This window comes from Mus pahari, chromosome 2, assembly GCF_900095145.1.
Source record: "Mus pahari chromosome 2, PAHARI_EIJ_v1.1, whole genome shotgun sequence".
Classification (NCBI taxonomy): Eukaryota; Metazoa; Chordata; class Mammalia; order Rodentia; family Muridae; genus Mus; species Mus pahari.
The window spans coordinates 56,760,754-56,774,298 of NC_034591.1; the positions used below are offsets into that span (position 1 = coordinate 56,760,754).

General features: G+C 47.0%; 1 protein-coding gene across 2 annotated transcripts in view; it reads right to left on the minus strand.

Moving 5' to 3' along the window:
• Window positions 1-12,854, minus strand: part of Creb3l2 (cAMP responsive element binding protein 3 like 2) — a 109,435-nt gene extending 96,581 nt beyond the window's left edge. For both annotated transcript variants that reach the window (XM_021190251.2, XM_029535693.1), the window contains exon 1: window positions 12,397-12,854. In XM_021190251.2, coding sequence (XP_021045910.1) covers window positions 12,397-12,498 — 102 coding nt within the window. In that variant the 5' untranslated portion in view covers window positions 12,499-12,854. The remainder of the gene's footprint in view (window positions 1-12,396) is intronic.
• Between the last annotated feature and the right edge of the window lie 691 nt (window positions 12,855-13,545).

Genomic DNA, 13,545 nt, shown 5'->3' on the forward strand with positions numbered 1-13,545 from the left:
ACACTGTTAGTGACTCTGAGACCAAACTCACTTGAAGCACAAGGGACTGTGTCGAGTGCTTTCTTAGTGAACAACTCAGAAGTAACGAAGGGAAATGAGAGGGCAAACTCCAGCACTTATGTATTATGAGTTTGTGACCATCTGTCTTTTCTGTGGATCCCAAAGCACATGTGGTTCAAGGGCAAATCACACACACACACACACACACACACACACACACACACACCCCACAGTGCTGACTAGAAGTACATCCAGAGACTGGACTTACCATGGACAGAATGAAGATAGGACCTCAGAGACACCCAAATGCTGCCTGTTCTGAGAACTGGGTATAACCCTTTCATAAACCAAAGCAGTCCTGGGTACAGTGCACCACACTCATTGGCTCTCCCCCCCTTCCTGCAGTCTGCACTCTCAGCAGACAGATCTTCCCAGAGCGAGTCACATGTCCTGCCACCACAGAAGACCTGTGGCCGCAGAGAGACTGAAACAACCCTGGTCTAGTAGGCAAACCCATCCCCCCAAGGCTCGGTAGTCAGCTGCAGGGTCTTCCTCACCTTGACCACTCCCCAGCATCTCGTCCCTCTTTGGGATCCTGCAAAGGTGTGCTCACTTTCTGCCTCTCTCTGCCCGTTCTTCCTGAGTTCTACCAGCACATTCCTCTGCCATGACAGTGCTCCATTCTCCTTCTACTCCTCCGCTTCCTCTCACCAGGGCTGCCTGGATTTTTATATACGGACCCCTAGCTTCACTACAAAACACCGAACTCCCAACACCCCACTTTAAGTCCCCAGTCGGAACCTCTCTCCAGAACTCCAGACACAATTTTCCAACTGCTTTTTTTTTTTTTAACTTCAATCCTGAATATTCCACAGATACGTCTGTCACCACGTCTGAAAATGAGCTTACTATCTTCCCACCAAACTCATGTGCTCTCTAAACATTTCCATTCTAGGTCAAAGTCAACTCAGCCGGCTGACACAGGGGACGGGAAGTCTCCATACTCTGACTCTTTCTCCCCTAAAGCCACCAAGTCCCCAGATCTGGTTTCTAGTCTCTCTGTAGTCTCAGGCCTCACATGCTCCTGCAGCAGGATGAACTTGCCGGCCAGCAGGTCATTTCATCGGCTCCATCTTCTCTAGCTTATCTCTTTAGCCACTTTCTAAGTTTCCTTCCTCGAATACATTCATTCCGACGTCGGTCCTTCTCTTATTATCAGCCTTCCTGTTCACAGAAAGAATGTGCAAACCTTTCATAATCGTGAACTAGCTCCCAACACTCCCTAACAGAGCCCCTTTTCTTAAAACTATGGTGGGGGGGGGGGAGGTGATGGTGCATATCTGTAATTCGAACACTTGGGGGATGGGTAGCGGAGAGACCTGTAGTCTGAAGCCCCTTTCTAAAACAAGCTACTTAGGATTCCCAGATTCAACTCCAGTTTTATTTATTGTGCTGCACTCTCTGAAGGCTGGGGAACTGTTTCTGCTCAGTACCACACTCTACGTAAAGAATTCCTCAGCTCTCCCTCCCTTTCATTTGTCATTCCACTCCCCACGCTGCAAAAAGAGCCCGAACTCAGCTCTGCTGCAAAACACATTCCAGGTATTTAATGACTTGTAACTCAATGACCTCCTTGCCTGTCTTCCTTCCCACTCAGCTGGGAAAGCGCAAGCAAGGTCAATACAGGTGTCACCCTACCTCCAGGGGCAGGCTTTGAAAGGAAGGGAGGGAGAGGGGAAAAGAGAGAGGAGAGACAGACAGACAGACAGACACACAGGCAGAGACAGAGAGACAGAGAGACACAGACACAGAGGCAGTGTGAGTCAGAGGCAGACAGAGAAACAGAGGCAGAGTGTGAGTCAGAGTCAGAGAGAGAGAGAGAGAGAGAGAGAGAGAGAGAGAGATCAGAGATCTTGAGATTGGAGGAAGATACAGCTAAGACTGTTATTTCCCCAGGATGTGAGAGCAGGAAGCGAGGAAGGCCTTGAGGATGGGGGGCCCTTGCAAGGCTCTGACTGGCTGCTTCCGAATGTCTGTTAACAGGATTGACCAGTGAGGGGGCTCTGCCTGCCACAAAGCTCATTTCCTCCTCTTGTCTAAAAACACCATCCTATCAGTTTGAATCTGCCTGCTTGCTCTCTCTCAGCCAAAAGGAATTTCCCTTCACACAAAAACTATTCAGACATTTCCAAGGCACAAAATGCTACAAACCAGTTTTTTCCACTCAGACAACTTGGAAACTGCGGGTTGTTTCTCCCCAGACACTTCTTATTGGCCAAGAAGTCTGAAAGGCCTTTTCTCCTTAGTAAGAAAAAATAATGTCTCCTACCTCCCTGGTTTTTTTTTTTTTTTTTTTTCCATTTTTTATTTTGTCTAGGTTTCACTGCAGCCAACTTTTAAACCAGAAAGCAGATTTCCACATTATAAAGTACAAATTATCCAGGCGGTATAGCATGCGCATGGAATGCCAGCACCCGGAAGCATGAGGCAAGAGGACCAGGACTCTAAGGCCAGCCTAGACTGCACAAAGAGACTCTATCTCAAAAACTAAAAATAAACACAAACACTCTGCTCACCATTCGGGTTGTCCAAATGAAATAGCTCAATCAATTTAATATTATTGCTGTTATTTTTAATAACTCATTTAATTAAAGTTTGCTGTAGGTTTTATTTTTAAAGTAGATTATTAAGTTAGTACGCAAAGCAATGGGTTTCATTACAGCGTTAAGTAACCTGTTTTTGTCTTTAGGCAGGAGACTTTTAGCCTGGTGTAGTGACTGACACCTGTAACTCTAATACTTTGAGGGGCTGAGGCAGGAAGATTTGGTGTTGGCTACTCAGTGAGTTTTGGGCCAACCTGAACTAGAGCATTCAGTATCAGAAAACCCCAAAACCCCCAAAATCAACCAAACAGCTTTCAATGATAGGTACCCAAAGACATAATGTACAAAATAGAATTCATCCCATTTAATACAAACGCAGACCTTTGATTGGGGGCAAACTGCATACACTGTGTTCCCACATCAAAATGCCTCAAACCCCAGCTGAGGGCTACCTACCACAGATGCAACTACAAAGGAATGGCCGGCCATAGAGATCTGGGCAGTCCAGAGGGACCCATCTGAACTCTTCCACCACCACCACCACCACCACCACCAAAGCTCTTCTATAATGCTAGTTAAGTTTAGATAAAAAAAATTACATCAGGGGAAAACAACCCAAAAGCCGGCAATTTAACATGAACTGACTGTACAAGTTGAGAATGTATGGGACATGATCTAAGATCTGACTTTTGCTCTGACCTTCCAAACAGTCAAACAGCTCTACACACCACCACCACCCCAAGTTCATGAAGGATTTCCCTAGTCAAAGTGTATCAGAAGTCTAGACAAAACACAGGCTGTATCTGGTGGGTGACATTGAATCCAGAAGCAGCTTCTCAGGAATGGCCCATGAGAAGGCTGTATGGGTTTATACTGGGAACTACTGAGTCACCAAACATCCCTGAGATAAGGAAGGCGCCTGATAGCAGGAGTCAAAGTAGCCTCCATTTTCCTTAGTTAGAAGAACACATTGTGAAGGTTAGACAGCCTGAGCCGTTCTCCAGTCACAAACAAGAGACGTGAAGAATCAGTTACGCTGCAGCCAACAGAGGAGGTGGGGAGGTCAGAAAAAGAGATGACAGCCAAGCATCAAATGCTCACGTTTAAAATTAACAAGTCAGTGAAAGAGGAAAGAAAAAAACCGCTAAGCCCATCACCCCTGACCCCTCAGTGTTGTGGAGACTTGGGCAAAGGCCCTTATAACAGGCATGATAGCACATGCCTGTAAAACCAAGCTGCTGCCAAAAGATAGTGTGTGGCCAGCCCAAGCTATATAGACTGAATAGAAGCCAGCCTGTGCTACAATGCAAGACCCTGTCTCAAAGAAAACAGTTGCAAGGCAAAACCCATGGTCAATGTTGCCAAATGTTTCGGGCAGGTAAACACAGGGAAAAGATGGTTGGACTCGCAGTTAGAGAGAGACAGGCGAACCCTACAATCAGTGATAGGAACCAAAGCACAGGGGCTCTAGGCAGGAATGAAAACTTTAGAAACGGAGGCTGCAGCTGATAACTACTTCTGTGTGTGTGTGTGGGCGGGGGGGGGAATAAAACCCTGACCATAAACAAGACAGAAACATGATCGAGAAGGGGCAGCTGGCAAGCATGTGTGGACGGCAGAAACCTGTGTTTATAGCTGAAGATAGAAGCTGGCCAGAGAAGAATTCAGATGCACAAGAGAAGATAATTACATGGCCTTCTGCCTTCCGAATGACATCAGACTATCCGGGCTGGGGCAGCTCATCCTCAAACTGAAGACATAGAGCACAGGGTAAAAATAAATGCATCTATTGCAGGCAAAGAAACAAACCCAGCTAACATGCCCAAGGTCACCAGAGAACCAGTGGCCTGGATCAAAGACACACCCATCCCACAATACGACCTCCACTCCCACCCCTGGTGAAAGCCAGGGCTCTTAGAGAACTGCTCCACCCCCATTGTATTCCCTGGACAAAAAGAGAGATATGGATACCGGTGTTTCTGTCAGCCTGACACCAGCTAGAGTGACCTGAGAGGAGGGAACCTCAATGGAGAAAATGCCTCCCTAAGACCCAATTGTTAGGCACTTAATTAGTGATTGATGGGGAGGGCCCAGCCTGTTCTGGGTGGTGCCATCCCCGGGCTGGTGGTCCTGGTTTCCATAAGAAAGCAAACTGAGCAAGCCACGTGGAGCAAGCCAGTAAGCAGCATCCCTTCATGGATTGGCTCCTGCCTCCAGGTTCCTGCTCTGCTTGAGTTCGTGTCCTGACTTTGTTCAGTGATGAACAATAATATGGAAGCCAAGTAACCCTTTCTTCCCCAAGTTGCTTTGGTCATAGTGTTTCATCTGAGCAACAGAAATTCTAACTAAGACACTGAGCCACACTGAGTCCCTATCACACTAAATGCACCTGTCTTAAAAAGCCTTCGGGGCAATACAGATTTAAAATGTGTGTATATATACATTGTTCTATATCAACAAAAGAGCCAAAATCACTCCATTTGTACATTTTCCAGGATGACTGTGTGTCATGGAACTATCATGGATTACTTAACATTTCATGCTCGACCTTAGCAAAGAGAAGGGTACAGAGAAACTGAAGGCACATCTGACCTCAAGAAGTCTGTCTTCCAAGGGGGCAAACTCCTTTATGACTCCAAGTCTCAGATTCTTCATATAAAACCCACCATGTATGCCAGAGCTATATAATTCCATCCAGGGAAAAAAACAAGGTCACTTGGAACTTTTATCTGGAAGAGCTGATGAACATCCAGAGAGCAGGGAGGGATTGGCTCAAGGTTAATTCAAAGACGGTAACAACAGGTCTTGTCATTTCCTCTCAGTTCTCTGGGCAGGAAACAGAGGCATTCACTGGGACCCTACAGCCATAGGCTCGACCCCAGCAAATGGTCAGCAAGACCTCAGGGCCATTCCCCACAGAAGTCAGCAGAGAGCCAGGCTGTGGTGGGAAATCCGTGTCAATATTTCAACAGTCCCATGCCCAAGTAGAAAAGCAGCTTTGAAAACGGCCTTCAGCTCCCAGCCTGCTGTGGCCCTGGAATGGAAGGCATCACTTTTGCCTTCTTAACTTCCATGGAGAGAAAGATCACTGGCCCTGCTAGATACCCCTACTGGGCTCTGATGCTGGGAGTCTGGATAATATAGTTAATTCTGCATGTCCCAGGCAGTGAACCAGGACGCTCCCTCCCTGTACATCTCTAACCCTAGCTCCGTGATCAAGTGTTGTATGTATTTCGTGATTTCTTTCCTACCACTCTAAGGATCTAAGGGTCCCTCCTTGGATACTTACAGCACACCTAAACAATCCTTAGACTTTGCGAGCGGTATAGATTCCGGGCTTGTTCTTTTGTTCTCATGCATGGCTAATAATTATCCATTTAAAACATTTTTCTAGTTGCTGTCCCACCTTTGAGAGAGGGGGGGGGGCACACCTTTGTTTGTTAATCAAACAAAACTTTTGACAGACTATTATACCAACAATCACACCTGGCCTCTGGTATCTCTTTCATCCCTAACCGATCAAGCTAAGCCAGTGCTTTCAACCCTACACCTTTGGGGGCTGGAGTGGTGCTGCTATTTATTCAAAAGCTAAAGGCTGAATCCCAAGGTCTGGTTGTCCCCAGACCAGTGAATTCTCACATACATTGGCCTTTGTTGTGTAAACTTTGCTCCCTAATTTAAAGCTATTGGTTAATAAAGGGCTAGAACCTGTGATAAGGCAGTAGAGAGAGAAAGAGGAGACCTGGGAATACAGGGTGAAGAAGAAGGTAATGGAGAAAGGAGTAGGGCACCATGAGTCCAGATGGATCATGAGCATATGGCCAGGAGAAGTGCACCCCGAGGACTGCTGGTAGAATGGAATCAGTCCGAGCAAGACTCAAACAGCAGGTAACCTGGGGCCTATGGATTGGGTGTAAGTTAGAAGAGCTCAGAACCTGTCCAATCCAGGCTTACAGCTTGTCAAATACCAGGTTTTTATATCATTTATATGGGTTAAACTACACCCTTCATTAGCTGTGTATTTAGAAATGACTGTATGACCCAATCCTAAAAATAAACTAAACCTGGGAAGCTATTAAAAAATTTGGGAGGTGCTGGAGAGATGGCTCTTGTGGAGGATTAGGGTACGGTTCCCAGCACCCACACTGGGTGGCTCATATACACCTGTAACTCCAGCTTCAGAGGACCTGACATCCTCTTTTGGCCTCTGTAGTTCACATACATGTACATCACACACATTATACACACACACACACACACACACACACACACATACACATGCACATGAACACACTTGTGCACACAATAAATAAATAAATGTAAAACAAACAAGCAAACCCCTTTGTAAAGAAAAGTCTCTCCCATCTCAAAAAACGAGGCCCATGAAAGAAACCACCTTTCTTCTTCATCTACATACTGTCATATTGTGGCTAAAGCATCCAAAATCCCTGTGTCCACCAGGCATCCAACATGGATGGGTGGAACCAAAGTCCACTGGGTCACTGAGGAGCTAGGAGATCATCCAAACATGGAGCTACATTTCTTAGCCCCTTGCAAAATGAGAAATACTTGTATCTGTGGACGTGGAGTGAGTTGGGTACACATAGCTGCATGCACTGTGATTGTTCATTCAGATGCAGTGCCTCCTTCTTCTACAGGAGCAGCACCACACCCAGTGTCTCCTGCCCCCCTCCCCCATTCCCCACGTGCTCTGCACAGACTCCCTGGCTACTGCCTCAAGTTCTCCTTGGGACCTGAGAACCAGGGAAAACTTAAAGGAAAAAAGAAGGACAAAAATGTAGGAAGCTCAAACGAGGACTTCGAAGACAAACTATACTTCTCCATCCTGCTAGAACTCAACGCTTATTCAACTGGTGAAGGCCAGGTGGCCAAAAACAGTGACATTCCCATCCAATGAGGACCCAGATTCCTCATCAGGACTTTGCAGGGGGCAACAACAGGAAATGACATCCAAGGGAGAATGTCCAGTCAAAGGCCTCACTGCCCATCAGAACCACCCCAGTCTCGGGACCTGCTGGCAGGAAGACCAAATCCCTCAGCCTATGAGACGGACCAGCTCCTCAGCAGACAATGTCAGTCAGATGAGAAAGCCAGATGCTTCCCCTGGGATACCATCAGCTTCCCTTAACTCCCTCCCTACAACTGGGACCAGTCATTTCATCTTAGAAACTGACCAGATGGAAAATTCGAGTAGTGTAACCCGCAACTCCTTTACATCAAAACAAGCAGACATCTGTGGACACCTTGGCATAGACTAGTTTCTACGAACTCCTTTTTAAATGAACAGAATTGTGGCAAAAACTAACAAAACCTTTATTTGCCAGATAGAAGAGAAAAGGAAAGGTAGACAAGGTGGAAGCATTGATTTGGTCAGACTTCAACCTGGGAATCCCGCCCCACCAAGCATCCCGTTCCACCAAGCATCCCGCCCCACCAAGCATCCCGCTCCCTGGTGTCTGCACAAAAAGACTGTGCAACGTGAGTACCGAGCTTTAATGGAGTGCTGATTATTTTGTCCTTTATACTGAGAATTCCCAGGGATCTAATTTGTGTAGAACCTTACAGGTTCATATAACATCAGAACAGTCCTACATGCAGGCATGCCCGCAAAACAGGAGCAAGGTTTCTCAGCCCTGGGAGACAAGTCCTCGCTTCTGTGCCGGCCATGGTTCTGAACTCTTGTTCAGGCTTGATCAGTCTGGAAGCAGCAGCCTTCATAGAAAAACTATTTGTTGAACTAAAAGAACATTCCTCACCTTAATCACAACTTCTTCACTTCAGTGCTAGTGCTGGAAACCAGGGCCTCCTGACCCACACCTTAAACTCAGAAGGCTTTATATAAGCCTCAAGAGGAAGCCCAAAGCTTTAGTCATTCAGGAACTGCTGAGCAAGTCCACATGTACCCTAGTCAAGGGCTTTATTATTCTGTTGACTGTCTCCCTTAAGCCTTGAGCCTTCAAGACCCAGAAGTCCCCACAGCTAGCCAAACAGAAAAAAAAAAGCATAGCTCTTCACACTCACAAGACACATCTGAGAAAGAAAAATCCCAGCCTTGGGCAACTTGGACATTTTCCTTTTTTTGAAAGTGAGCATGTTAAAAGTTTGCTAAAAATAAAAACATAAAAAAATAAAAAAAATAATAAAAACAATAAAAAAAGAGCTTTTGTGGTCAGATATGTTGCTGGCTAAATCCCATCTTAAAACAATGAGCCTGATTCCAGAAGACACTGGCAGCTCCAGTTAAACATGGGTGGCTTGGGGACTCAGCAGTTTCTATAGCCCTATCATTCTCTCCCAACCTTTTAATCAGACACTTCTCTTTAACTCAGGATTTTTCAACCCAGAGCGGAAAGGGTTCTGGAGTCAGGCAGATCTGAATTTGCATCCAGGTTGCATTACTAGTTACCTGGGAGGCTCAAAGCCCACAACATTCTCCAGAGCATGAAGCCTCAGTCTTCTTATATTTAAAGCAAAACTAAAAGGGGAAAATGGGCTTAAATAGCAAGATAGCTCAGCAGGTAAAGGGACTTAACTGCACAAACCTGAAGACCTGAGTTCAAGCCCTGGGACCCATGGGTAAAAAAAAAAAAAAAAAAGACAGAGAAGGGACGAAAAGAGAGGAAACAGCCGGATTTTAGGAAAGCATTCGACACACTGTCTTTTACTAGGGCCCCAGTATAATTTTAGGGAACCCTTGCAAAATAAAAGTGTAGAGTTCCTACCCCCAAAATGACTGAGGTTTTCAAGATGGGGACAGTTGTGCTGGAGAGATCTGGAGATCAGGCCAGAATGTGCTTGCCTAGCCCAAGGACTGAAGTCCAAACCCTAGAGCCATAATTAACAAAACAAAACAAAAAACAAAAACAAAACAAGAACTGGCCTAGAGTCTCACGCTTGTACTCCCAGGACAGGGGAGGTAGGGAAGGGTAGATCACTGGCCATCATCCTAGCCTACGTGACAAGTTCCAGGCCACCGGGAGACTCTACCTCAAACAACATGGATGGAACCTGGGGAACAACACCCAGGATTGTACTTTGGCTTCCAGGAGTGTACAGGTACGCATGCACATATGCATAATAGATAGTCAAAAGATGGTTTATAAAAAAAAAGGGAGAGAGAGACCCTCCAACCAAGGGTGACGGCCTGGTAGGCTGCACCAGGGCAGGAGCACACAAAGAGAGTTCCGACTGTAAGCTATGATGTCTCTTAGCACTTTTCCCAAAGACAATCTCCTCTGCTTCCCACCCCCCCACCATTCTCCTCTCAACACACTCGACTTAGAAAATGTACCTGGGCCATCCCAAAACCAGGCACCAGCCTCTTGGAAGTAGCCCATATTTATAAAGAGAATGACTCTCCAAGGCAGGGTAACCTAATATAGAAGCCGGTGTCACAGACACAGACCACACCTGAGCTACCCCACCTCTGACAGCCTGTCTGTACCCAGGCGCTTCCCCCAGCTACCGGTCCCTTCCCTCAAACCCTCATACAGAGAGCTCCATCCTAGCCTCTGTCCTTGAGGTCTTTACCCTGGGGTGGATACCAAGGGTGACACGGTCTGCTTTTACTTCTTTTTTCCTCTGCATTTAAAATGTTGACCGTTCTATACTGTGTCTCTCTTTTACGGTCATCATTTCTTGTTTGTTTGTTTGTTTGTTTGTTTTCCTACACACATGCAAAAAAAAAAAAAAAAGTAAACTACCCACAGTCATGTGCATTGGTCTATTTTTGTTCATTATGGATCCCAAGTGCTTGGAAGAGTGTTTGGCACATGGAAGTTACTCGATAAATATGGAGTGAAAGGATATCTTTGAATGAAAACATAATAAAAAAACCAGTCCTCATGGGGATTCAGCCTGGCGCCATCATGGACCAACTGCACCAGTAGTTCTGCAACATAGATATCTTGAGTTTAGGCGCTAGCTGGGAAAAGGACCAATCTTTTCCAAACTTGACCCAGTTCCGAGGCATATGACCCAGCCATCTATGCTTCCTTCAGTTGTAATCCATACACACACACTGATGATTGGCAGCCACCACGAGAGGCATGTTGTATATGTGAGAGCTATTCAGAAGAGAGACACTTGTCTGAAGACCATATAATAGTTGTTGAAAAGCAGAGGATTGTCAGAAAAAAACAAAAAAACAAAAAAAAAACCACCGACCCCACCTCACTACCTTACACAGAAAACCTAAAGATGTGACTGTCAAAAGGAAGGCAAGGTCTCCAGCTCTGAGGCTGTAAAGATGGTGGCTGGAGACAAGCCAAGCTTTTGTCCTCAAGTTCCTCCTGGTCCCAGGTAGGGACTCATCTCAAAGTCCTGCCTGGGATCTCTCAGGATCCAGCAATGTGGCTGTCTGCACATTTTATCCCACCCACTGAAAGATGGCCTGACGCTGTGGCCTTGCGGCTGCTGCGTAAGACATTTTACTGAGAGCTGCTGCTGGAAAAACAAGGAGAGAGCTGTCTCTCTGCTCATGGCTTCAGCTCGCATCAGTGCAAACATCTGGAGCCCCCAAAGTTAAAACAAATAAAATAAAACAAAACAAAACATAAACCCCAGCTACGGTCTGAAAGGCTCAGGGTCTTTCCAAAACCTATGAAGCACACCCGGCTCGCAACCTAGGAGATTTCATCGGGATAGACCGTGGGCGAAGGCCAGATGACCAGGATCCCACTCAACATCTGGCTTTTGCCCCTGAGTGAAGCACCACTCCCTCTAAACCCTACACATGGCTTCTTTTTTTAACCAGACCTTCTCAGCTACCACAAATGCTTTGGTGGGAAGCAGCAGGAGGCCCCATCCCTTTTCCCAAAATACAGTCAGCCAGCAGCAAAGGCCAAAGAGGTGGAGCCTGCAGGCAAAAAGTTTCAAATATCCGGGTACTGACCCCATTAACAGCACTGAAGACAGAAATGCAGCCAAGCCTGTTCTTACCTCAGTCCCCCAGCAGTCCCTCAGTGCACCCCACCCCACCCCTCTCTCTCAACTTCTAAGAGTTCTGAACAAAGCCACATTACCAGCACGGGCTATCACAAACAAGATTTTCTCTTGTAAAAAAAAAAAAAGCTGAAAGTGACATCTTTAAATGATTCACGCTTCTGACAGCTGAGTCTCCAAAGAGGTCCCTGCGGGGAAGGAACTGGTGAACTGTCCCACCTCTCCCCCAGAGCCTCTCTGAAACAAGCAACTGCCTCAGATTTTCCCCTGAAAAAGGGAGGAAGCAGCCAAGTGAGGCGGCCGCCTTCCCGAGTGGAGAAGGAAGGCTTTTAACACTAGGGAACATTTTAAAGATATAAACAAGAAAGTAAAGAAACTGGATGGGGTGGGGACAAAAAAACATACGGGAAGAAAATACTACATTAGCTTGTCCAAATTTTGGGAGTGTGTGTGTGTGTGTGTGTGTGTGTGTGTGTGTTTTACAAACCTTACCATCAAAAAAAAAAAAAAAATCAATGTAACTGGGCGGAGGCATTATTCTCAAAACGCGTCGCTTCCCAGCATTGCTGTACCGTTAGCAATAGGAAATGGAGCTACCGACAGGAAAACACTATAAACTGCTGTGGAATACAAAGGGTCACTTATTCGGAAGAAAGTTTAAAGGTTCCAGCTGTGCGCCTTAATGTGTTCATAGAAGAAAAGTCCCATCCGCAGACCACTTGATATAGCCATGCCCTTCCCAAACGCTGCCTCCCAGGACCCAGCTGGTGACAAAACCCGCTTTTCTCCTCACCCTCGACCCCCCTTTTCCCGGACCACGGGTCCTCACCGTGTGGTACATGAGGGCCTCAGTCTCTCCGGGCTCTGACAGCTCGCTCAGCTTGCGGTCCCACTGCAGGACGCTCTGCTCCCCGCTCTCCAGCACCTCCATGGCGGTGGGCGCCGCGCAGGGCCGAGGATGCTGAGGCAGGAGGGGACCGCGCAGAGCCGCCGCGGACCGGTGAGACGCCTCTCCCCGTGTGCTTGGCGTGTGCGCGCGTGGATCTTATGCACTGGAGCAGGAACTCGGAAGAGCCCTGCCGAATGCTACACGACCCGTGTCCTCGGAGATCTGTGACTCCCCGGGGAGGACAAGCCTGCTGGGATCGGGCGGAAGGTGCAGGGGTTAAATCGGGCTGTGCATCCAAAAGGAAGGCAAAAAGGCAGCGCTCATTCCAAGAAAGTCCTCGCGCCACAAGCCCACTCCCCACTAAGGCTCCAGACAAACTTTGAGACTCCCTTGGGCTCTTGAGCTCTGCCCCTGGATCCAGAGGCGACCCCGCCTCCTTCCAGGTCAGTGACCAATCGAACGCCCGTCTTGCCATCTATACCGTATCAAAAGTCCCTTTCTCATCCATGTCCCGCCCCCAGAGGGAGAGTCGCGCTAAGTCTCCGCCTAGACCTCGGAATGTGGGCGGAGAGGGTCTTTTACGTCATTGGGGAACGCCTCCTGCCGGAGCGTCGCAATGGACCAATAGAGTGCTAGGGTCTAGAAATGATAGACTGGAATATAGATCAATGAGCTAGGGAGACCTGGAGGAGCCAACCAATCAAATAGCGACAAGAATACATTTTTATAAGAGAGGGCGTGCGCGCCCAGTGCCCTCCCTAAGAGTCTCCGCTTAAAGGAGGTCTGTTTCACGAGTTAATTTCCTCAGAGAAACCAAGCAGATTGAAGCGCTGTCCGCATTTCAAACTAGTTTAGGTCGCGCGAGTCTGTCTGGATTTTAAAGGATGCACCACATATATGAAAATGCGCACGTGCGCAGAAATCTGAATTATCACAGTTCTAGCACACACTCATTGCTAGCTTTTTATGTAGCTTTATGGGCTTTATTAAACAGACGTTAGCCAATGACACACGTTTCCAAGTCCTAAATCAGTGGGCTAAATTTTTTTAATTCATAGGATTTTGTTGTTTTGTTTTTTGAGACAGGGT